The sequence below is a fragment of the Cebidichthys violaceus genome, unplaced genomic scaffold (assembly GCF_023349555.1).
Source record: "Cebidichthys violaceus isolate CVI_PGR_0920_01 unplaced genomic scaffold, fCebVio1.0.p SCAF_3, whole genome shotgun sequence".
NCBI classification, from domain to species: Eukaryota; Metazoa; Chordata; class Actinopteri; order Perciformes; family Stichaeidae; genus Cebidichthys; species Cebidichthys violaceus.
In genome coordinates, this window is record NW_027176483.1 from 14654812 (window position 1) to 14678569 (window position 23758).

General features: G+C 44.3%; 1 protein-coding gene across 5 annotated transcripts in view; it reads left to right on the forward strand.

The window, feature by feature from the left end:
- The first annotated feature begins 2901 nt into the window (after window positions 1-2901).
- The window catches only part of brsk2a (BR serine/threonine kinase 2a), a 155196-nt gene continuing 134339 nt past the window's right edge, over window positions 2902-23758 (forward strand). For 4 of the 5 annotated variants that reach the window (XM_068723283.1, XM_068723281.1, XM_068723280.1 and 1 more), the window contains exon 1: window positions 2902-3327. In XM_068723283.1, coding sequence (XP_068579384.1) covers window positions 3234-3327 — 94 coding nt within the window. In that variant the 5' untranslated portion in view covers window positions 2902-3233. The remainder of the gene's footprint in view (window positions 3328-23758) is intronic. The other variant, XM_068723279.1, reaches the window with a different exon arrangement.

The following is a 23758-nucleotide window of genomic DNA, read 5'->3' on the forward strand; positions in this document are numbered from 1 at the left end:
TGAACTTGATAATATTTGTGATCAAAGAGGTCTTTCACTGTACACAACATCCCATGATTTCTAGCCCTCCATTACAGCATTGTTTAGTTTGATCAGTTGTTTGAGAAGAGACTATTAGTATGCACATCCTATTGGAGCCTGCAGTTGCAGGCGATTGCTATCTGTTGGATGGTAAATTTGTGCTATCTAACAGGACTCTTTGATAATTCTTGCCTTGCTGAACATTCCACAAACATCCAGAAGACAAGGAGATGTTTTGAATTTTGTTTATCCAGTTGATTGAATTTTACAACGTGGTAGTTGTTTGGGCCAACGCATGTAAATATGCACATAAAGCACACGTTCGCGTGCGCACGCTAACACACAAGCTCAAACACAAAATAGGGAGACTTCTCATTAATTTCGTTGCAGGGGAGAGGGAGAGAGGGATGTAGGCCGTGAAGGACTGGAGAAGGATTGATGGGAAGCAGGGAGGTACAGGCAAGGTAATGAAAAACTCAAGCTACAGATGTTTCTGGAACACTTCAAAGTGGTGCGCCTGCCAGTGCCAGCGCTGGGCATGATGCATTATTGAGATGGTGCCCACCTGGCACCTGGTGCTGACATCACATGCCTGGTCCACCTGGCACCATGAAGTCACGTGGGTGACACTCTGGGTCACACCTCCCCACACAAACCCAGCTCCCAGTGTGATGAAGGGCATCAGGGGAAATGGCACACATGCTCGACACAGACCTCAAAGGCACTAAACTGGGGCAAGTGCAGTTTGCTAACTTAGCTTCGTGAATGAAAAGTGAGGAGACAGGGAAATGTTCTTGTGACGCATTGCAATGCATTTCCTCTTACTTTGCTTGTATATTCATTGAGATGTGGCCATTTGTGACTATTTCTTTCCAACCTACAGAATTTATACCTTCAAAATTATTTTATTTCCTCTTATGTTCACGCAATATTGTGTTGCATGCAGTGGAAAGATGAATAGACATTAGTTGACGCACTACAATAATGTAATTTCCTATGCAATAAATTATTAAAATGCAATGATGATAATTCAGTAGAGTCTTAAGAGGGAAGCCTGGGAATCTTTCTGGAATATCTTTGGCTGTGAAGTAGCCTACGGTGTGGTGTTGATGCAATTCCTTCTGCTTAATATTTCAGAAGCCCCCTCAACCATATATTTAGAGGTCACACAGTGTGTTTGTGTGCGTGCATGAGTAGCTGTGTGTGTTCCTCTTGCATATGTCCCCTGACACCTGTACTCTCTCAGGGTGTGAGGAACAGACAGAGGCCAGAGCCACAGTCACAGGTCTCAGACCAGTGGGGTGTGAAATGAAGCAGAGGGCCAACACACTCTCCCCCCGCTGTACACACACACACACACACACACACACACACACACACACACACACACACACACACACACACACATACACACTGTGCGGTCACTGTGCGGTTGTGTTTGTGGAAAGTGTATATGTGCGTGTGAGAGAGAGCACTGGAAAGCACACAGAAAAAGAAAGAAGAGGGGACAGAGACAAGAAACTCTGTAAGACTTTCTGGAGAGAGATGGTGTTTGTCGTAATGGTTGTTTAGCTTCAACAGTTCAGTTTACTTCAGTTGCCAAGGCTGAATTACCAACTAATGCAGACAACTGCCCCGACTCTCCCCAGGAGCCCCAAAGGATCGTTGCATGTCAATTGCTTTTGGTAATTTCATTACTTTCAAATTTGTTAGGGAATTTGCACCCCAAAAGTACAGGGACTCCATGTCGAAATGTTTATAGGCTTTGTTATTTAATTGTATATTCATAATTATTTAGTAGTGTTTAAATGACACAAATTAAGTCAAATTAAGTGTTTTTACAGCATAGGACTACTGGTTGACTAAATATATGTTTTTGTGTTCTTTCACACCCATCATCCAGTGCTGTGGCTCTGCTTTACCTGTTATCATAAGTACAGCCCTGTTACGTCCCTTTATGATGAGACACAAAAATCAGTATGCTGTTTGATGCCAGCGAGTAAGGAGCAGGGAGAAGTTAAAGCTCCACTTCGTCGTTATGGGTATTTGGAGTAAACGGGGCACACAGGTCTACACGTTGCACCGAGGCCAGTACGTTTTTGCTCCACAGCCCCGTAACAGGTTAGTCTGGCCACAGTCATGGGAAATCCAGCTTGCAGCATGACAACACCAGACACATCACTAAAGAGAAAAATGTGTTTTTTATACTTCACTTGGATATTCAGTGTGCATAAAGAATTCTATAAAGGATTTTTTCACATTCATCTAGTTTAAGACATGTATGTGCAAGATGATCTTGTGACAGTTTGGAGGCCAATCATTGTCAAATAAAAAAAAAAACCTCCAGTGCACATAGAAAATGGATTCATCAGTAAAGTGAAATGCATCTTGTGTCTTGTAGTTACATTTTTGAATTGATTAATAATTGTATATTCATAGATTCTAACTTATTCACCTTATCTGTGGAAAAAACACAACAGTCACTGTTCAAAGAGTAGATGTATGTCTTACAACACGTCTGACAAAAGTTGTCAACATCTTAACACGGATTGAATTTGAACTGATGAAAAGCAGTGAACAAAACATATTTCTATTTTCAAAAAGGCCTTAATTTATGTTTTTTCATACATAGATGCTGTAGAATGTTGCATATTGCTCTTAAATAATAAGGCTTAATGGTGTATTTAGTTTATTTGGCTTTAACCTCTCTTGATCACAACCTGCAACTTTTCTGAAAAAAACCCCGCAAAGATGCTCCAGCAACAAGAAACAGGGCGGCAGCGCAGAGCACATTCGGCTCTCTGGTTGGCTGGATCCGCTGCCAATCATCCCCGACGGCTCCGCAGCACTTCCCACAGACGCACAGCGGCAGCGCAATTTCAACCGACAATGATTTTCAAGGCACTTGCGGCTCGTCTGCGGCGATAGGAGAAAAGAGGAGAGAACGAGAGAACCTCACCTCCTCAAACAGCGAGTGAGGTAGAGGGAAAAGAGACAGAAAGCGTCAGAGAGAGAGAGAGAGAGAGAGAGAGAGAGAGAGAGAGAGAGAGAGAGAGAGAGAGAGAGAGAGAGAGAGAGAGAGAGAGAGAGAGAGAGGAAAAGAAGAGGCTGTGGAGTAAAAGGAAAGACAACAGCGGCTTTGGACCTCCAGCAAGGAGTGTTTAATTGTCTGCGCTTTATTGTAAAGTGTCCAATTTCCACACAGATTCGACATGTCATCGTCCGGTAAAGACAACAGCGGTGCCCAACACGCCAATTACGTGGGACCTTACCGTTTGGAGAAGACGCTCGGGAAAGGACAGACAGGTTAGTTGGGACAGCTTTGCTCTCTGCAACCCCCTTTTTTAATTGCACAATTTGTTTTCGGGAGCGCTCCGCAGCGAGTTGAAATTTGGCCGGCTGTGTGTTCTGCAGGTGATAAATAACTAACCGCTTAGTTACAAACACCTGCCAAGCCCTGTGGGGAATTAAACCTTTTTTTGGGGGGGTTGTTATGTCTTCGGCGAGCTGACATAATCACTGTTAACACGGTGGGACGAGGGGTTGTGGATTTAGGTGATGTTGCTTTACGTTGGTTTGTTGCTTGTGCGTTGGCGTTGGACTGGGTGTGTGTGTGTGTGTGTGCGTGTGTGTGTGTGTGTGCATCCAGGAGCAGCAGAGCAACGTGGACACCGTCCAACGCCGAAAACGATGACAGAGCGATGGGCAATGAAAATGAACTTTTTGTGTCCCCTGTGTGTGCGTGTGTGTGTGCGTCCTGTGACTGGAGCACAACGCCGTTAATCCCGATTTGCCTGATACATTGATCTATTCTTAGCCCGCAGGCAGGGAGGCAAGCAGGCAGGCGTTTCTTCTATAGGCTCACACTGCAATACGTTGGGTTTCCTCCGATGTGGAGTCGCGGGTCCAACCTTGACAGATTACATATATGGGGCTGCTCACAGAGCTGGAATAGAGCTACGCTGTTCTACATTCGTTCACCCCAGGGAATGTAACTGGGCTTCCTTAATAAGGAGCACATGCTTTATCTCAGCAGAGACAGCCATGACAGTGCAGTTTGTCAAAGTTGCGTTGCACATGTGCACATTATTGGTTAAAAGAGGACTTTATTCTCTTAAGATTTCATGCTATTTTAGGTGATGTTTGCACCCCGGTGTGGCTTGATTGTGTGTGTGTGTGTGTGTGTGTGTGTGTGTGTGTGTGTGTTTCTTTCTTAAACAGTAGCGTTATTAGACTGAGTATAGTGAGAATCCTTCTGCAGCCAGTGGAGCCATAAGGAGAGGCAGGCACAGCCCTGTGTAGGCAGAGATGGCAAGGGTGATGCAGCATGCTCCGTAAGCTCACCACCTTTAAAGACAGAGAGAGAGAGAGAGAGAGAGAGAGAGAGAGAGAGAGAGAGAGAGAGAGAGAGAGAGACTCTTCTACCCTCTCCGCTGAAAGATTTTCCTCCCATCTGTTGTCTAAAACGGCTACAATAAGCGTTGCGTCCCCTACCCGGTCCAGCTGGTCATGCTGAGCAACCGTGGCTGCGTGTAAATGTAATGTGTGTTCAGTCAAACAGTATGCTTTCCTGAAATATTCTCCTGTCACTTCATACACCTGGCGAGTCCCCAGTGTTCATTAATGGAGTTTGTCTCTTTGCCATCCCCTGGTGTGTGTGTGTGTGTGTGTGCCTTCATCATAACTGATGCCCCTCTTTGACTGTTGGACAGTACAGGAACATTTTAGTCTGGCTGCGCAAATCCCAAAACATGTTGCATCCATCCTCAGTGTAGCTCCACTCTGCAGCGTGGTGATGACTGTGGTGTGATCTCACAGTGTGATGTTGCAGGCTATCCAGTTGGTGCTTTCATAACAAAAGCAGTATTGACACTTGGGCTCGTCTCCCCTTTCTCTTGCTATTCCTGTTTAATCATGTGTGTTTACAGGAGGAGCTCTCATTCACAGCCAAGACTCGGCTCTCTTTCAGATTGCTCTCAAGAGCGCCTAATGGCTGTTTATGGTGGTATTGAGCTGGCACTGTGGTCTGCTGGGTGTAATGATACAGTGTCTCTGAGATCATCCACGGAGTGTTGAGGCAGGTTGGGATGCATAGTAAGCTACAGGTCAGCATGGATCATGGCTTGTGTGAAGCAGCTTGGCCCTCACGTGGCTTGTTGTTTGGCAAATTTCAGCGATGTTTCACTTGGAGGGAAATTTCCGATGAGAAGATATTCCTTTTGAATGCTCTGTGCCTGGTTTTTCTATTAAGTGTCCATGTTTCAAATGTGCAGCAATAACGAGGCCCAGCATTATTTGTGTGTTCTGTGTTAGAAAAATCATTTGGCTACTGGCATCTGGGCAGCTAGTCCACGCCAAACCTATTCAGATTAATGACATAATATCCCATTCACTCATTAACCATTTGTTAAGCCGTCAGATCTCTTTCACAGGCCCCACGGAAAGGGTTGGCCTGGCAACTGTGAGCATCCAATGGGCCGGGGCTCGATCATGAGTGGCAGCTGGGACCGTCCAGTGGGCTAAATCCCCCCATGAGCTTTCCCAGGCTGTGTTTGGCTGGTATTATTAGAGGGGTGAAAGCGGAAGGCCTCTGGTGGATCTGGCTGTCCTGCTCAGAGGAGTGGTGCTCTTCAGTGTTCATTAAGTGATTAGGCCTTGTCCTGACACACACACACACACACACACACACACACACACACACACACACACACACACACACGGCCACCACAGTGGTTCTGGTTTGGCTTCCTGATCTAATCCCCTGCACAGCCAAAGTCTCCTCAGCTCTCACTCACTCACGCACTCACGTGGCCCAAAGGTAGTATGGGCTGGCCCACTCTTACTCTAACTTAGCACCTCAGTGTTACTGTAGAAATCCAAATGCATGTCAGTATACATGAGAAAATATTTACTCAGTGTGTACCAGACTTGTCATGTGTACAACGATTTCCTCTTTGTCAGGTGTGCATTGGGGCCTGATAGGGTCTATAGATATGGAGTGCATGCATGGCTGGCTACTGATTGGGTCTAAAGCCCCAGAAACATCGAGGCCATTTCCAAGCCAAAGTTAATGTGCTTGAATGGCAGAACCTGTGGGATGATTCGTATTGGTCCTGTACTGTATGGGGTATGACAACAACTGAGCAGTTTCCTCATAACTCTTGTGCTGTCGCACTGCAAAATTGCCAATCAACTTCTATTTGTATCCAACCCTGAATTAGCCCCATGTGTTCTGTTAGGTTGTCTCATTCGCTTTATTGGCCTCACAAGCCTCTAATCGACGTCAAGACGCGACGGCAACTTGACAACTGAGTTAACATTTGTTGAAACTTAGAACTCCCGTGGAATGTCTCCATCACAGTGGGGTTTATAGTAACAGACTTCATGTGTTTCACAATCTTCAGCTTTGTTTGACAAAGCTGAAGATTGTGGATTTTTGTTTTTGCCAGTGCAATGACTTAAGACGGGCTGAATCACCGCTCTGTTCCACTAATGCGTACGAAAACACTGCCGTGCTTTGCCGTTACTTTGTTCCTGAAGGCTGTTGATTAGTGGAATAGAGGCCTATTGTGCGGAAAACACTGCCTGCTAATCCAGTGTAAGTCCCTGTTATTTTTTGCGAGCGGGACTTGGATATTGACAGGCTAAACGTTGGAGGTTGATGTGTAGGCTCCTTGATTCTTTGATTGACGTTTAGTGAGTGAAATCATCTGTGCTTTGGGGGCTTTCACATTGACTGTTCATCTGACAAAAAGCTGCCTGTGATGGTGTGTGTTGCTCCCTCTTTCTCTGTTCAGCGCTCTCCGTTTCTGTGTTTCTGCTGGAGAGTTCTTGTTCTGGGTTCACCGGGCTTACGAGGCATTTAAGCCAGCATCCAGCTGTTTTTGTTGTCCCCCTGTTAGCAAAGGGCCGGCCAGTTTGTAACTCTTACTGTGGGCTCCGCTGTTGTAGCCTAAGACACGGTGAAAGAAAAGCTCTCGTTTGTCTTTCTTTTCATTTATTTACACATACACACATTAACCGGATTGTTCTGGGAGTCTGGTACATTGCACGGTAACGTAAAACCGCTAATTCGACGTTGATTTATAGCCGGTGAGCCAGGGCATGGTTGATTCCGATCAATGGGCACTCCCAAAGATTTCCTGTCTGGAGGAAGAGATCCATACTGTTTCGCAGCACATGATATTCCTGATGATGACAAGTGAGTGGGCAATGCTCACTCGATGCTGTCAATGAAAAACCACTTGGCAAATCCCCCGAAACTCGAGGCCTCTGCGTGCATGTGAGTGTGTGTTGCTTGTGAGCGGTGCAAGTGCTCCAACTCCCGGTGACCTGTAGCCTCTGTTAGCTAATCTTGATACCCGCGTCAAGCTCAAACACAGGTGTCCATCTCCCCTGTGTTCGCAAAGATAACCCAGAAAAAGTTGGCAGCTTTGACCTAAAATTGTCAAGTGAGGGAAATAAATGAAAGGCTGCGACGATAGACCCAGAGGTCGTAGTCAGAGGAGCCCTGACCCAGTGGCTGTGCCGTGTTGCTCCCAGCTGGGTAGCACCCTGCGTTAGCAAGCTGGATTTAGAGCTGCGAGAGCAGGAAGCCAAGCCTGCGTGATCTCAGCTGTTCGACTGTCTGGCTCCAACAAAGCCCTGCTCCCTGAGCCCCGAAATGCATCGTAAATGGTGGGAGTGTATCCGTGAGCGTGTCTGTGCCTCAGCTGGTGCACGTGTTGTCTATGTGTGCACTTTTACGAATGTTTAACTCCTAATGTGTGTGCATGCAAGTAAGAGCGCTGTTGCATCTGCATTACAGTCAATTCTGTTGGTGTGGCTTAGAAATTATGCCTTGAGTAAACTGAACCAGGACTTGAACTGTAGTCTCTTCACTGTCTGTGACTTTTTGCTGAAGTTATATAATGGTGATGGTCTCTGTCATTTAGTGCTCCTCTCCTCTCCTCTCATCCGCCTCACTCCCCTGTCTCTCCCTCACTCTGTGCCTCTTCCCCTGGCCAGTCAAGATTCATACAGGGATTCAGCCATGTGGTAAATCAGACAAGACCTCGGTGGAATTGCATCGATTGGGAGGAATGTATGTAGCCAACGATTTTCAGAGATTAATGATGAGGAAAGAGGTGGAGAACTGGGAGGAGGGGTGGAGAGAGAATGATGAAGGCAAGGAGGAGGAGTAGAAGGCAAAAAAAAAAGCTTGAACTGAGTGAGCGTGAAGCGATCTTGAATGTTCTGACTGCAGTGGAGGTTATTAATTAAGGCAAAGTATTGATCATACTCTTCATTATCCTCCCCTCCTCCCGGATTTTCATCTCTCTATTGCTGACCTCCAGAGGAGGAAAAGGGCTCAATCTTTAGATGCGAGGTCAGTGAATAAATGAAGGATTGCTGGGAACAGTCTCAGTGGCCGACCACGAACGCGTGTGTGTGTGTGTGTGTGTGTGTGTGTCTCTCTCTCTCTCTCTCTCTCTCTCTCTCTCTCTCTCTCTCTCTCTCTCTCTCTCTCTCTCTCTCTCTCTCTCTCTCTCTCTCTCTCTCTCTCTCTCTTTTGGACAGGCCCCATCGCATCCTATTTGGATTCATCCTAACTGTGAGCATCCATGGTCAGTGTTTCTCTGCCGTGTTATCTAGCGTGCAGAATTGGACGGCATGGTTCTCAGGTCCATTTTCCCTCATTTATGGCACACACATCCATGCTCACACAAACACAATCTCTCTCTCTCTCTGTCTCTCTCTCTCTCTCTCTCTGTCTCTCTCTCTCTGTCTCTCTCTCTCTCTCTCTCTCTCTCTGTCTCTCTCTCTCTCTCGCTGAGAATCCGCGGTCCTTTTCGGCTGCTGTGTTTCGTGTAATGTGTTATCACCTCATGATATTTACAATTTCACAGTGCTAGTCTTACAGCGCAGCAGAGAGAATTTCAAGAAGAACCATTTTTTCTTTTCACCTGTGCTCCCAATTGATACATTTCTATATGACTTCACACTGTTGCAAAAAGAAGACATGCTCGATTTGCTTCTCGACATCTCCGTACCTGCCTCGGTCTTTGTGCACTTTTGTGGCTGGTCACTAAGTCAGCTGCCACATTTTTTTTTTGGGGGGTTCTTCGTCAACGCGGGCCGTTTAAGACATACAGTGCATTTAACGTCTGTGCGCACAGCAGTAGGCACAATCAGCCTGTTTCTCTCTCCTCTCTCTCACCCAGCTCAGATTAACCCTTGCTGAGCCGCCTGTCTGGCTCCGACTGTGAGAACGCTGAGTTGGTTGCCAAGGTTGGTTGTCTGGTTGTCATGGTTTCCCCTGCTTGTTGCTGGTTCCCAGTCTGCCCTCGTGAAGAAAGAAAGAAAGGGAGAGAATGCTCTCCGTCTCTCTCTGGTGCTCGCACCTCTCTCGCTCTTAAGTGCCTGCAATCTGAAGCCGACATCAACGTCTGTTGCTTTCCATACATGCAAGTTGCCTTTATCTGACTTATTTCCGTTTATCTGCCCCGCCGCTCCACGTGACTGTAGAAATGAGAATGAATGCATGACTGTGTCTTCACATGTGCGCATGCTGTGTGCTTGTGCGTGTGCTCAGACGTGGGGTCATGGATCAGACAGGCTTGCCCTGCTCTGTGCTCTGTGCTCTGTGCGCTGTGTTCCCATTTAAATCTGGGAGATTAGCACATGTGGGGAGCCTCGGCTTTAGTTGCTGTCAGCTCAGCTAGCCTTGGCAGGCTGTCCTCAGATCAGGGGGGGAGCTCTGTGCTCATCCCTGCATTGCTGTCTGCCCTGCTGTACCTTATCCATTATCAAATAGACGGGTGGGCCGGTGACCTTGACTTTGGTACATTTTTCTAACTACTGCGGCACACTCGTACAATTCACACGGCCGCATTCGTCACAGGCCCGCCTTCCAGGATCTTCTTTTAAACACTTAAATGTACAGTATGATGAAATGTTTTCGTTCTCTTCATTCTATCATTACGATATTTGACGTGATTCCAAAATGTGCTATGTGTATGACATTCCCGTTAAAAAGCTGTATTTAAAACACTTTGTTTGCATTTTGTGACTTTCCCCATTTCCCCTAATTGAATATTTATTCACATAGATTCAGACTTGCCTACATTTACCTATTAAGCCAACTTGTCCATCTCACGTGAGATGTCTTGCAATTTATAAATATATAAGTGAAAATATCACTTTGGAAGTTTTACATATTGAATTGTTACTGCGTTTACAGAGTGAATACAGTGAATGAATGGCTTTTTTAAATTACTTGAAACCGCTTTGCTTCGGCAGACCTGCTGGCAACTCCCCTTGGACTGTTTTCCAAGAAAAAGTACATGAATGAAAATGTGCGCTCATTTACTATGTGCAGCGCATCCCAGATGGCAGGGGCAGGGTAATTGTGATGCATTCAGAGTTTTTCCCTGCCACTCGCTCTGTTGTCAGCTCTTTAGGCTATGAAGCACAATGTCGCCCATGCCTGAAACACCTGAGATGTGGCTTGGCATGTGAAGTGAAGCAGACAGCCCTCAATGAGATTAGGTTAGATGAGCATGACTGGTCACAAACCAACAACCTGCTCGTCTCTGTAGCACCGACTTCTGACACTTGGCCAGACTAAAGAGAATTAGCACTATATTAGCCAGGTTGACTTATTTGATGTCTGCTGGGAACACCAAGGAGTCTGTTAATCATAGAGAAAAGGAGGGCGGGTTCAGTTTGAGTGTTGTTGCCAGTTTACAGAAAAACCACCTGGATCACAGGTGTTACCGCATCAGTGGTCCAGCCAAGACAAACTGTTTCTTCTGTTTGCCTTTCCTGTGGTGCCACTTCATCAAAGAATGGGTCAGTGCAGTGAGTCTGCTGCCACATCAAATCCTCTGTATGTATTGGGATGAAATCAGATCACAGGGAGATGTCATTGATGCAGTGAGTCTAGTGTGAGTCTTTGTGTTTCCCCCCATCTGGCCTGAGTTGTAGGTTTAGTCTGCACTATTTTCCTCCAAATCTCTGGCCTTGTAGTGCTGTACTGGTTTGTTAAAGTATTTCAGCATAAATCTTTTAATACCACCAGCACACTTTCCCATTGGGATTTTCCCTTTTTCCAGCTGAATACTTGACGGTTTACCAACAAGCATTCAGCTTTTCCCCTTGTTATGTGATGTAACCTTTTTTTTAATGAGCTGCTGTATGCTCACAGTATCTCTTTAAACATTCTGTATTCATAATGTATTATGCATCACCAAAACTATTTCCACTGTATTTAGGTTCCACATGCTCTCATGTGACCTAACCAAAAATCATACGACTATTTTTCTCTCATTAGTAGGTTTAAAAAAAAGAAAGAAAAAGAAAACAGGCCCAACAAAGTAAAGCTCATGTGTATTTTGTAATAAATAATACGTTTACATTTACCTTAAATTGGCTAAAACTCTGAGACAGTAAATCCAATTCCATACTGCTGTGAGGTCAGAAGCTGTGATGAAGGCCTTTGTACAGAAGGAATATTCCTACAGAGAAATGACTCTTTGGCCTTTTACAAACCAGAGTGTTACTGACAAAAAATATAATTTTCAGGTGTCAAAAGCACACTTGATCTCTTTCTTTTTTGCTCTGTTATTTCTGTCTTGGTGTCTTCTCATTTGTCTTTCTTTTTTTCTCCTTTTTAATACACTCTTTCCTGACTAATGGAACAGGTGATGGAGTGATTAAGGGAAAGAGCGATGAAGTAGGGGAAGGTTTCATCTCTTTTTCCCAGATGGTTGACTTTTTTTTATTCATCACTAAAAGCTGCTTATTTCTGAGCTGATGTTGCTGCTGTGTTTTTTTTATTTTTTATGCCGTGTGTGTGTGTGTGTGTGTGTGTGTGTGTGTGTGTGTGTGTGTGTGTGTGTGTACTTGTCTGAGTGCTAGTGTTTTAGTGTGCACTGTGTGCTCCTGTTTTACGGGCTCTCTGCAGATACATAACAGCGTCTGAGAGCTGTAACTCACGGGACGCGGATGAACATGAGAGAGACGGAGAAGAGGGGGGGGGGGGCAGGCTCACAAAAGGAGACAGTTTCTGAGTGAGAAAAAGAGTCACAGCAGTAAAGCATCTCTCAGGGTCAGTGCCTCTATTATCATTCAAATCCAGCACACACAACCACACAGTTGCGCACACACACGGTGCAACAAACAAAACAAACGCAGACACAGGAATGTGCTGTGCAGCAATAGAGGGGATGCTGTTTAGACTCTACAGGAATCCCAGCGCTCCCTCTGACTGCAGCAGAGCTCTGACGTCATCAGTGGAGGAAATGCACCCACAGCAGGAAGAACCCCACACGCGCACACACACACACACACACACACACACACACACACACACACACACACACCATGCCTTTAGGACATTTAGAAAGCCGTTTCCTCCACCCTTCAATCCTGTCCTCTGTTTAACCTCACAAGAGTTTACCTGTCAGTGCAGGCACTTTGCAAAGTGTTTCATACAGTCGGTGTATAGGGAGCTGTGTTGACGTAGCTGTTGTAGTGACTTGCACATATATGCGTTTGTATAAACGAGGCTGCCTCAATGCGTTTGATGTGAAGAGTCGGTAGCCATAGCAACACAGAGACACATTTTCATGTGCGATTTCACATGCCGAGGGCACGAGTGTGGCTCCGCTCGAGTAAGTTATTATTTTGGTTGGTCAGCCGTATTTGCTGTCCTCAGTGATGTATTGTGGTTTGTATAATGAGAGCTTGAATGTGAGCCAATAGAGCTCATGTCCATTTGTCTGTGTCTCTACGCACACGAGCCCGTGTGGGTTTGAAGAAAAACTGACAACATATGCAGCCCTGCGTGTGGCACCGCATGACTCATACGGGTGTATTATTATGATCATTATGACAGTTATTTTTCTCTTTGTGTAATGCGCTCTCCACCTGTTTGCTTTGATGGACATGCAGTAGCAGCTTCCTCCGGGCTTATTTTGAAAGTAGGACAGGAGTAGAACACTTGTGAGCTGCATATGCTTGCTTCATCTTTTTTTTTTTTTTTTTTTTTTTCCAACCGAGTGCTTCTTTCAAGTATATGTTGTTACAGCAATAAGGCTACTTAACTTGTACGGCAGCTGGATCAACGCGAAAGAGCCATCTTGTCAGGCTTTTATTCAGAAGAGCAAAGAGCGACACGATGGAAAAGATGCGTTATTCTCTTCTCCCGACTTGCTTCTGCAAGAGTTTGATTGACAGATGGCTCCTCCTATCACCTGCCAAGTATTTTTTTGAAAGTGCCGACCTTTTTCCAAACGGTTTCCAATGATTGCTTCTCAGATGGTTTTGTGTAACAAACCATCTGGCGGGTCAGTTTGATAGACTACACCACTCAAACAAACAGTAATGATATTATTCTAGGGTTACACGTTGAGGATGACACTCACTGATTCAATAGTTGATGAAACTGACTTCATGCCTTTTTGAATTGAGTTCATTACAGAACATGTCAACAGAACATTGTACTCCTTATGTAACAAACTACTCTCCTGATGTTTATTATGATTACCTTAATAGACACACAGCAACCTACTCCCTCTTTATTATCTCTGTATCCATTATCCAGCTTTTCCTACACGTCTTGCCACTCCCTTCCTTCTTGACTCCTCTTCCTTGTTTCCATGCTTCCTGCCTAATGGAGGTAAACCCCTGCAGCCTCCAGGCCTCGTACTGTCATTCTGCTCAGGTAGGGCTCATTTCATGCAAGGGGATTAGATCTCATCGGCAGCAATTCAGGGCTGGATAAACCAGAGTGTCGTGGGCCTGCATAATAGCAAAAGGAATTCAGTTAAATCTCTACATATACTCCCTTGCGGTATATCTGTCAATCTACACATAACATGGCATAGCATGACACATACAGTATGCAGGTATAATCAATTCACTTGTTTCACAATCAAAAGAGATACACAAGCAAGCGTGAATATAAAAAAATCCTGTTTCACATACAGTACAGTAGGCATTCATACATACTGTATATGCTATATTGGCTTATATGGCAAAAGCTCATTTTTAATACCACAGTCAATTATCCCCTTCCGTTCTTCTATCTCACCTGTTTCCCACTATTTCCCACGGAAAAAACTAATTGTAGCATTAAAAATGGAAACTCCCGCACACAACCATTTGTGAGTATGTGTGTAAATGGACTAATTTAGTGTGAAAGGAGACTATCGTGGTACGTCTAATGGAAGAAGCATATCCTGTCTTGGCTTTATGGGCCAGAGCTTCTTATTGCTTGTACAGAGTGATTGGAGCAGAGTGTATCATCATACTTCATGTAGCCAAACCACAGGGGAAGATGGCTTTAGTAATTGGACATTGATATCGTTAAAAGTGTGTCTGTATGTAGTTTTTTATTATCCATCATTACGTTATTTTTTTTTTTTTTTCAAGTCTCGTGGCATTGTGTATGCCAATATTTTACAATGCAATGCTTGCAGTATGTTTATTACCATAAAGCAGGTATTCTATAATTTAAAAACATGTATGTCTGTAGACTGGACAAGATAAAGAATAACATAATTGATTTTTTTTCCTACTAAGGTCCTTTGTCTTAAATAAGGTAAATAGATTGAATAGATAAGTGCAGCCCACTACTCCATTCCTCCTAATGGGAAATTTAGAGGGATAATTGATTTTTACGAAGAGAAATAAAGGCTGTCCTAAAGGGAAAATTTGCCACCTTTTTTATGTGGATGTCCAATCAGTGCTGATAGCTAATGTAGTCCACTGAAGAAATAAATTACCCAGAGCAGGCTGTATTGACCAAGTAAGCTGATCTGCGGAGCAGTGCCGGCTGTGCCTACACGTACCAGGATGACGTGCAAGCAGCGAGTTCACATTTGATAAATAAAAAGACGCAGAGAACATCAGTTTTTCCCACTATGTACTTAACTCGGATAGGTAGAGATAAGGTTGAAAAACTGCAAATTTTCCCTGTAAAGTTTAGTCAGACTTTTTAAATGGTGAGCGTTTGGTGTAGTTGGCTCATGTGTCTAATGCCCGTAAGCTTGTGATTGTGTCTGTACCTGGGCTGATTAGGCTTGTATGAGATCTGAATTTATTACTCTGTCTTCGCCAGTGTCATTATACTTCACCTCTTATATTCACTCCTTAATGAGACTTTATGAAATATTCAAACCTTTACCTGAAGGAGTTCTGTGTGTGTGTGTGTGTGTGTGTGTGTGTGTGTGTCTTCCTGTGTGTGTGCGCGCCGAGCTCTGTATTCTTGCATTATTCCTGTCTGCTCCCTACTCCCTGATCAGCACTTTTTGATTTCTCTCTTATCACTGACAAATGCATCTAGACAAGAGACAGACGGACACAAGAATACATTTCCACGCACCTGCACATAGACATGATCTGAGTCGGCATAATGATGTGTTATTCCAGATTTTACCATCCTTGCTGATGATGAGTCCAGGCAAGATGAGGCTCGTTAAGCCCGAGAGAGATGTGCTTGTTGGCCGGGTGTGTGTTAGCCTTACTCTGGGCCTCCTCTCTCTTTTTTATTTATTTCTCTCCCTCTTTCTTTCTCGGTCCGTCTCTCCCTGAGCACAGCACTAGATCAAGCAGGTCTTTTAATTAAAAGACACATTCTCTCTGCCCTAAACACACCATAAATAGGCCGAGGACAGACACAAGTGCACACACGGTACCGGTCGCCTCCTTTTCTAAAACATATAAAGTAGACTGTAAATCACTCCATGAAAGGGGAGCTGAACTTTGAGGACACCACCTGATTCCTCATGCTCTTAATTCTCCCACTTGTCCAGGAGAGGTAGTTAATATACCCCCCCCCTCGTCTGTTTGACTTCAGGAGAAGACCTTCCCTCCTGCCCTTGTCTCCTTTTGAAGAGCTCTTTTAATGAAGTGCTCTTGTTCCCTGTTAAGTATACTGCAGCAGTTTCAATGTCACGTGTGAGAAGTTCCAGGTATGAGGCCACAAAGATGAGAGATGAGTGCCAAGAGCTCACCGAGGCCGTCCCGTGGGGCCCGGGATGTGTGTCCAGACTACGGAGCGATTCATTAAGCGACTCCCAGGCCTCGCATCAGGCCTCTTCTGGTTTACACAGAGGCTCCCTGCCAGACGGGGCCCTTGCCTTTACATGTGCCTCCCACACCCTAATGTCTTACAGCGAGGCTAAAAGTGCTTGGTGGAGAGGGGGAGAAGAGTCTGCTATCTATCTGCCTGTATATAAGCAGTCCCGTATAAAGTGATTACTGAGATCTCCCTTTGGGCGCTTTCACAGTTTAATGGCTAAAGCAAACGAATGGCACTCATTTTAAAAAACAGCTTCAAGGCAGCTTGTGTTTCTAATGTTGTTTAAAATGTATTGTAACTATTAAAAAGAAGGGGTTTGTATAAGCTTGGATGTCGGTGTGTGTGTGTGTGTGTGTGTGTGTGTGTGTGTGTGTGTGTGTGTGTGTGTGTGTGTGTGTGTGTGTGTGTGTGTGTGTGTGTGTGTGCGTGTGCAGTTTCATGGCCCTTAGCGTGTGTACAGTGGCCATTCATTCTAACCTCAAACCCAGAGGTTTCATTGCACCCACAGCCATTTTTCAATTCACGCTCAACTAACAGTACATGCACTCACGTACTCTTTCTTGCGCACATGTGAACTTGCCTGCAGATGCCTCATATGGAGAGCCTGATGCACATGCAGACTGCTCCAAAGTGGTGTACAAGTGAATATGGTCAGATGTCTGTGTGTGTGTGTGCATATGCTGCATGCCCATCATATCAGTGTTAGCCTGTGTGTGTGATTAATCTCTGAGGGCCAGAGGTGATGGGGTCAGAGTGGATGGGCCTGTGGAGCTAATGACAGTGATTAAGAGGAGGGGTTGGCGGGCTTTAACCTTCATCAGGTTCTCCTCCTCAACATGTTGCCCCCCTCAGGACATCAGTAACCTTATCAGTGATGAGATGAGCTGAACACTGCTGAGGAGAAATCAGTGGACATGTTCCATCTGACATTTATGCCCTAATAACTGGAGCCAACTGTCTTCTCCTCTTCTCTGTCCTGGAATCTCTGGTCAATGGCTGCTCTGACTACATTGTGACTACATAGATGAGCGACTTCACTTCTTTCACCTTGTTGTCTTTTTCACACAATATCATATTATAACTTTTTACAAAACAGAACTTCTTTGTGTGTATTCGATTTTGCGGGTTTGTAGTGATGCTACTGTATTATTGAATACAAAATGATAGATTTTCTCCCAAAGACTAGTTCTTATTCCTTGTAAACTTGCACAGCTAGTTATTTAAACAGTCAAATATGTGGCTATTTAAAAGAAGCATTCGGAGATGGAGTGCTGCATTTAGCTGTGCAGTGTGTTGCAGTTTGAATGTGCCTCAATGCCTCTATTGGCTATTTTAAATATTATTTAAAAACAGCCATGGTTGCGCTTCTATAATTATCTCATAATGTATAAGCCTTTGTCAGTTTGCCATGCTGTTATTACATTTTTTTTAACCTGAAAAATATTCTCTAGTGGCACATGACAATAGCTGAGTTAAACCGTGGCTGGAAAGGAAAATGTTGTTTGCATTGTTTGACAAAAGCAATATTTACCTTCCAAAGTTCTTCAATCATTTGGATGAGCGATTAGTCCAATTATAATAACACAAATAATGGTCTGTGTTGATATTAGTTCAGCCACTTAGTAAAAACAAGTTAATTAAGCCAAGCCACATTAGCCTACGAGATATTATTTTATTTGGACATGTAATGGCTTTTAAATTGCCTGACTGCTCACATATTTCCAATCAAAAATTTCAAATGATCCCTATCATATTAAAATCACTGGTAGCCTTTCTTTAATAGGGGTTCCACCGAATTCCCCAAGCCTCTAGTGACATATGAGTTAAATCCACATCCTCAGCCCAGTGAAGGGGTGAGACCGAACTAAGAGCTGAGGTCTTTTTAATGGATTTTACTAACCTTCTTTCTCAAAGGTACTTTTTCTTGCTCCGCTTGCTTTCCTTTTTCCTCAGTTTCATCCTCTTCTTCTTCTTCTTTTTTTTTTCTGCCTGCCCAACTTTCTTCCTGTCTCAGCCTCCCTCACCACTTTCTCTGTGCCTTTCAGCATCACCCTGCTATTTGTCTCGTCCTCCATCTCTCTGTATTACCCTTTCTCAGCCTAATGGGATCACCGGTGAACATGTCTCCCTTTCTAGCTTTGCTCTCTACGATATCCTCACTTATCGCTTTGAAGTTAATGAAATGGAGTACAAGATTGACCTCTTCCTTACCTATAGTATCATCCCAACCCCCTTCTCTTTCTAAATATCTCTATTCTTGTGTCCTTGCTGTTCCTTCCGCCTGACTTTGAATCTTGGTTTCCTCTAGTTCATGCCTTTTAAAGATTGTTTGAAATATTATTTCACTCCCACCTCTCCTGTCTTTGATTCTTAATCCTTTTCTTTGCACACAATCAGTAAAGCTTTAAATCCATTTCTTCCCTTTCATCAGTATTGTTATCTCCCACAATCCTTTTTAAATTTCTGTATGATGCCTTAATAAATAATGAAATCGAAAGTCCTGGATTCACATAATGTTGTGTGCTCAGTAAGCACAAACACCACCTGCCTGCCTGCCTACTCCCCTGGCCTTCTTTTATGCTTTCTTTTCCCCTCACAGACAATATTAGGCTTTTATCCATGACCTGGAGTCTTTTTGTATAGGTTGTAATGAACAGAGTGAGAGGAGGTGTGTGTGTGTGTGTGTGTGTGTGGGTGTGGGTGTGTGTGTGTGTGTGTGCGTGCGTGCGTGTGTGCATCAGCGCTTTCATCTCAAACCTCTCTACCTGTCAGAAATGTCACACATGGTGTTGCCCACACAGATGGCTTTGTTGGTGGGCTGTATGATGCTGTCACTGTGTGTGTGTGTGTGTGTGTGTGTGTGTGTGTGTGTGTGTGTGTGTGTCGGGTCTCTGAGTATCATGCCTGTAGCCTGGCTCATGGGTTAGTCAATAAGGAAAATATATTTGTGCTCTGGAGAAATTCTGTCACAAATCCACTTTACTGATGCTGAATATAGTCACAAACATGAACGCACACACGCGAATCGAGCACATGCGCTGGCACACCCGGTGAGTTCAGACAGCATGTCAGCATCTCACAGTGAGTGGTTCCAATCAAGACAGTGATGCTGAAGTCCGACCCCCCTCTGCTTGTAGTCAGTCACCCTTTTATAACCCCTCACGCCTACGCAAACACACACTAAACTAACACATGTGCATTACTATATATTCACACCTTATTTGAGAGCAAGAAGAAGCTGTGTGTGATTTGGGCACATGCTGGTGGGAGAAGGGGAGTGTCCGTTATTTATATACCGTGTGTGTGTGTGTGTGTGTGTGTGTGTGTGTGTGTGTGTGTGTGTGTGTGTGTGTGTGTGTGTGTGTGTGTGTGTGTGTGTGTGTGTGTGTGTGTGTGTGTGTGTGTGTGTGTGTGTGTGTGTGTGTGTGTGTGTTACTGCTCCCGTTTGCTACTGTACCTGGTCGCCCTCATTGGTGGACACCATTGTAGTCGCATATGGCCTCCATGGTAACCATACTGAATATCTGTATGGGCAGATAGCATAGAAGATTTTATTTCATTTCCCCTTCTTTGGACTCTTTCTATCCTCCCCCCCCCCCCTGCATTACACATTTCATTCCAATAATGGCTGCAGGCTCCATCATTTTCCCTAACAGCTGTGATCAGAGAGACACAGATAGAAAGGCCTCAAGAAGAGAGATAGGTGAGGATGTTGCTCTTGGCTTTGATGATGCACGTCATCCACTCATCTACTGTAAATTTCACCGGGCCTTTGAAAACTCCTGGCCACATTACGCTGGGGGACTTGCCTCTATTTGAAGGGAATAGTATGTCATCAAAGGTCCATGAGGGAATGGTGCCGATTTCTCAGAAATGTAGGGAAGATCAGAATCTATGCCTACAGCTAACGATTATAATATAACGATCATTATCAGTTTATCTTTCAATTGTTTTGTTTTTTGTGATTGAGGGATAAATCGTTTGGTGTATGAAATGTCAGAAAATTGTGTAAATTGCCATCTTAGTTTCCCAGAGCCTAAAGAGACAACTAACATTGTTATGACCATAATGAGTTGGTGAGATCCAGTCTGAATGAAGGAAGATTTTGGAACATGGTGATGGAGATCTGTGCAGTGTGAGAGGGAAATATGACTATGATTTGACTTTGTGAATGTAAATATAGAAATATATGGAAAGAGGGGAAAGCGAGAGAAAAAGAACGAATAAATGGATGGAGAGAAAAAGAGAGGCAGTTCATCCACAAGGATTAAATCTCATTCTAGCCCGGCCCTGCGAGATTACCAACTTGCTCACTCAAGTGCTATGAAAACTCAGATTAGGCACACACACATGTGTGCGCACACCCACACACGCAACCATGTGCATGCACATAAACACACAAACAATATAGTGGATTAGACCTCGCTGATAACCCACAGGCCGATGGGGGAAGCAGATGGCTGCCCTTTGTATTATTATGTAACCATTCTGAGAACCAAACCACATTCAAACACAAACTCACACACATGCATACATTACACTACATATTTGATGGACTTTTTGGGTTGCCAAATCAGAGTTTGAAAACTCAAAGGTGCAAGGGATGACTGAAAAAGAGGATGAGTAGAGTAACAGAGAAGAAATGGAGAAGAGAGACGGACAGACTGCCAAGAAGTGGGAACGCAGTGGCACAATGCCAGGAGGTTTGGAGAAGTGCCAGATAAGCATGCACACACACACACACACACACACACACACACACATGCACACAAAAAAACACTCCCGGTAGGATGCTGTGGCGAGCCAAGGTGACCTGCTAAGGTGGTGGGAGGGTCACCATGCCAACGGGGCTGACTGATGTCAATGTGGCAATCTAAGTCAGAGGCCACTGAAAGAGGGACCAGGGGCCTGTGTGTGTGTGTGTGTGTGTGTGTGTGTGTGTGTGTGTGTGTGTGTGTGTGTGTGTGTGTGTGTGTGTGTGTGTGTGTGTGTGTGTGTGTGTGTGTGGGTGTGTGTGTGTGTGTGTGTGTGTGTGTGTGTGTGTGTGTGTGTGTGTGTGTGTGTGTGTGTGTGGGTGGGTGGGTGGGTGGGTGGGTGGGTGGGTGGGTGGGTGTGTGTGTGTGTGTGTGTGTGTGTGTGTGTGTGTGTGTGTGTGTGTGTGTGTGTGGGTGGGTGGGTGGGTGGGTGTGTGTGCTGGGGAGTCAGATGGAGTCAGGCCCTCAGAGTACTCGCTGACAAGCTGACATTGAGAAAGTCTGTATTGTACTACAATATGGGGCAGTTGTAGGGCAAGAAACCCATTAACTGAGGTTGGTCTCTGTGCTGCTCTGAGACTGAGATACATGAGTACAATTGAAAAGAATACGCCAGGTTTTAAGAGGTTGGTCCACCAATCAAATTACATGTTAATTGATGGGAACATGTACAAAATGAGCCATGTTTTGCAAGATACTAAGTGAAACAGCAGGATAATGCCAGGTTCACACTGGACACATACATAAATTATATATAAATTATAAATGATATATTATTTATAATTTATATTGTTTATAAATGATCAATAAATGATACAATATGCATCCCACTCACTGTCCTCTCTACCCCTTGCTGTTTCCAAGGCTCACTAATTAAATATAGTTTATTTAATCCACACAAAAAACAAAGTATGATCATGACAATTTGCCATTATACAGGTGTCATGTGCGGTACACTTTTGTTTTGGCAGTGTCCAGGCAACCAGTTGAGACTCTTCTTCCAAGAAATGGAAATAGAAGTATAGAAAATGCATATTTCCCAAAATGTAAAAAAAGTGTCAAATTGATGAAAATATTACAAACTGTTAATTGTACATGCATGTAATATACAAAAATATATACAACATGGGGGTCGGTTATAAAATCTGTACTTCACTATTCTTTTGGAAAAATCCTTTGGAACCTGCAACAATGTGACAGTTCTCCGCTGTCAAAACACGTTTTCTTTAATATCTCCCTGCTGACGGCCGCTGTGACAGACTTTTCTCTTTAGAGTTAAGAATTTCTCCACCTCAGCCTCAACGGTCATTTGCCGTAAATCACCTACAGTTTTATCTTTTCTCAACTCGTTTCAGCCGGTCTATATTTGAAACGGTGATTCATTCAGAAAGGTCTCGGTGTCTTGGTGAGATTCTTTGTCTCGCTGTCACCCTGCTGTCCCACGTATGCCTCATTATTAGCAGCTAGCTCGGTGGCGAGGGGCTCATAATCGCCTCCTCTCCTCAGTCCCCTGTCCCTGCTCCCTCAAGGATGAGCTTGCAGACAACACAGGAAACTAATTACCCACAGTGATTCACTGGTTTCCATTACACATTACAGAAACAGACAGATAGGCAGCAGGGTGATCTAACCAATCCCTCTGGGTCTGGATGACACCGCACTCATTTGTATGTTCACATGAACGCAGATAACACAAAGGAACTCGAGCAGCTATGCGCTCAGATGTGCGTCATGTTCAGTGTCATTGCCTTAATGTGTCATTGCCACGCACAATATTTGCGCATCATTTCTCTGAGCCTGTTCCATCCGAGAGATATAAACCTTGACAGAAATAGACTGTTGTGCTAAGGATGATAAGCTACGTAGTAGGATACGTCCTTTTAGAAGTTGCTTCACATTTGTTGCACTTGTGTTTGGATTTCTCTTTGGGAGGCGTTTTTGTAGTCATAATACAGCATTTTAATCTTGAGTGTAACCATGGTGTGTGACACAGTGAAGGATCCCAAGAAAAAGAAAAAAAACAAGATATGGGTAGGGGGATAAAGAAGGCTTAGACAGAATTACTGTCAGAAGAAACTAGGAGGAAGTGTTTGAATGTGACCCAGAAGTTAGAAGCTTTCTATCGATTTCTAACTCGCTACTCGAAGGCCTTTAATAGCTCATTGGGGAATGTAGTGTTTATGTGGAGTGTTTGTATGAGCAAGCTCTCAGTCAATGTTTTCTGTATTATATCTTTACGCTGTTTATTGCCAAGCAGTTTTTCCTAACAGCCATAGTGTTTAAATATATGAACCAACAATGGTTTGGGTGATAAAAACCTGATGAGGTTATAACTCATATAGGCCAGTTTAAAAGATCTGGTCATTTGAAGAACAAGGGGCTGGCTGATGGTACACTCTCTGGCCCTTAATGCAGCAAAAGGTTACTCTAAGCTTAGCTCACGATCTCCGGCTTGTGTTGTTGTGAGGTTTCTCCTCGGAAACAAGTATTCAGCAACCACTGGTTATCTCTCTCAGTCTGTCTGACTCCTGACTGCTATTAGTTTCTGGTTTTAGTTCATCTCTTATTTATCAAGTACATATCTGCTCATGCATACACATTCAGGCCAGGACTGCGGTGCTGGGATGATCGGGGCTCCCATTACTCCCGTTACTCACTGTGCAGGGTGGTAGCTCCTAACCTCGGGGAGCGAGGTGATTGAGGCCAGCCTGAAATTTGGGTGACACACTCACACGCGTGCGTCGCCACACACACACACACACACACACACACACACACACACACACACACACACACACACACACACACACACACACACACACACACACACACACACATTGAAACTCCCTTGCAGACAAAGTGATAATGATGGTCTAGCATCCATTCATTCACAAAGACGCATACTCTCACTCAC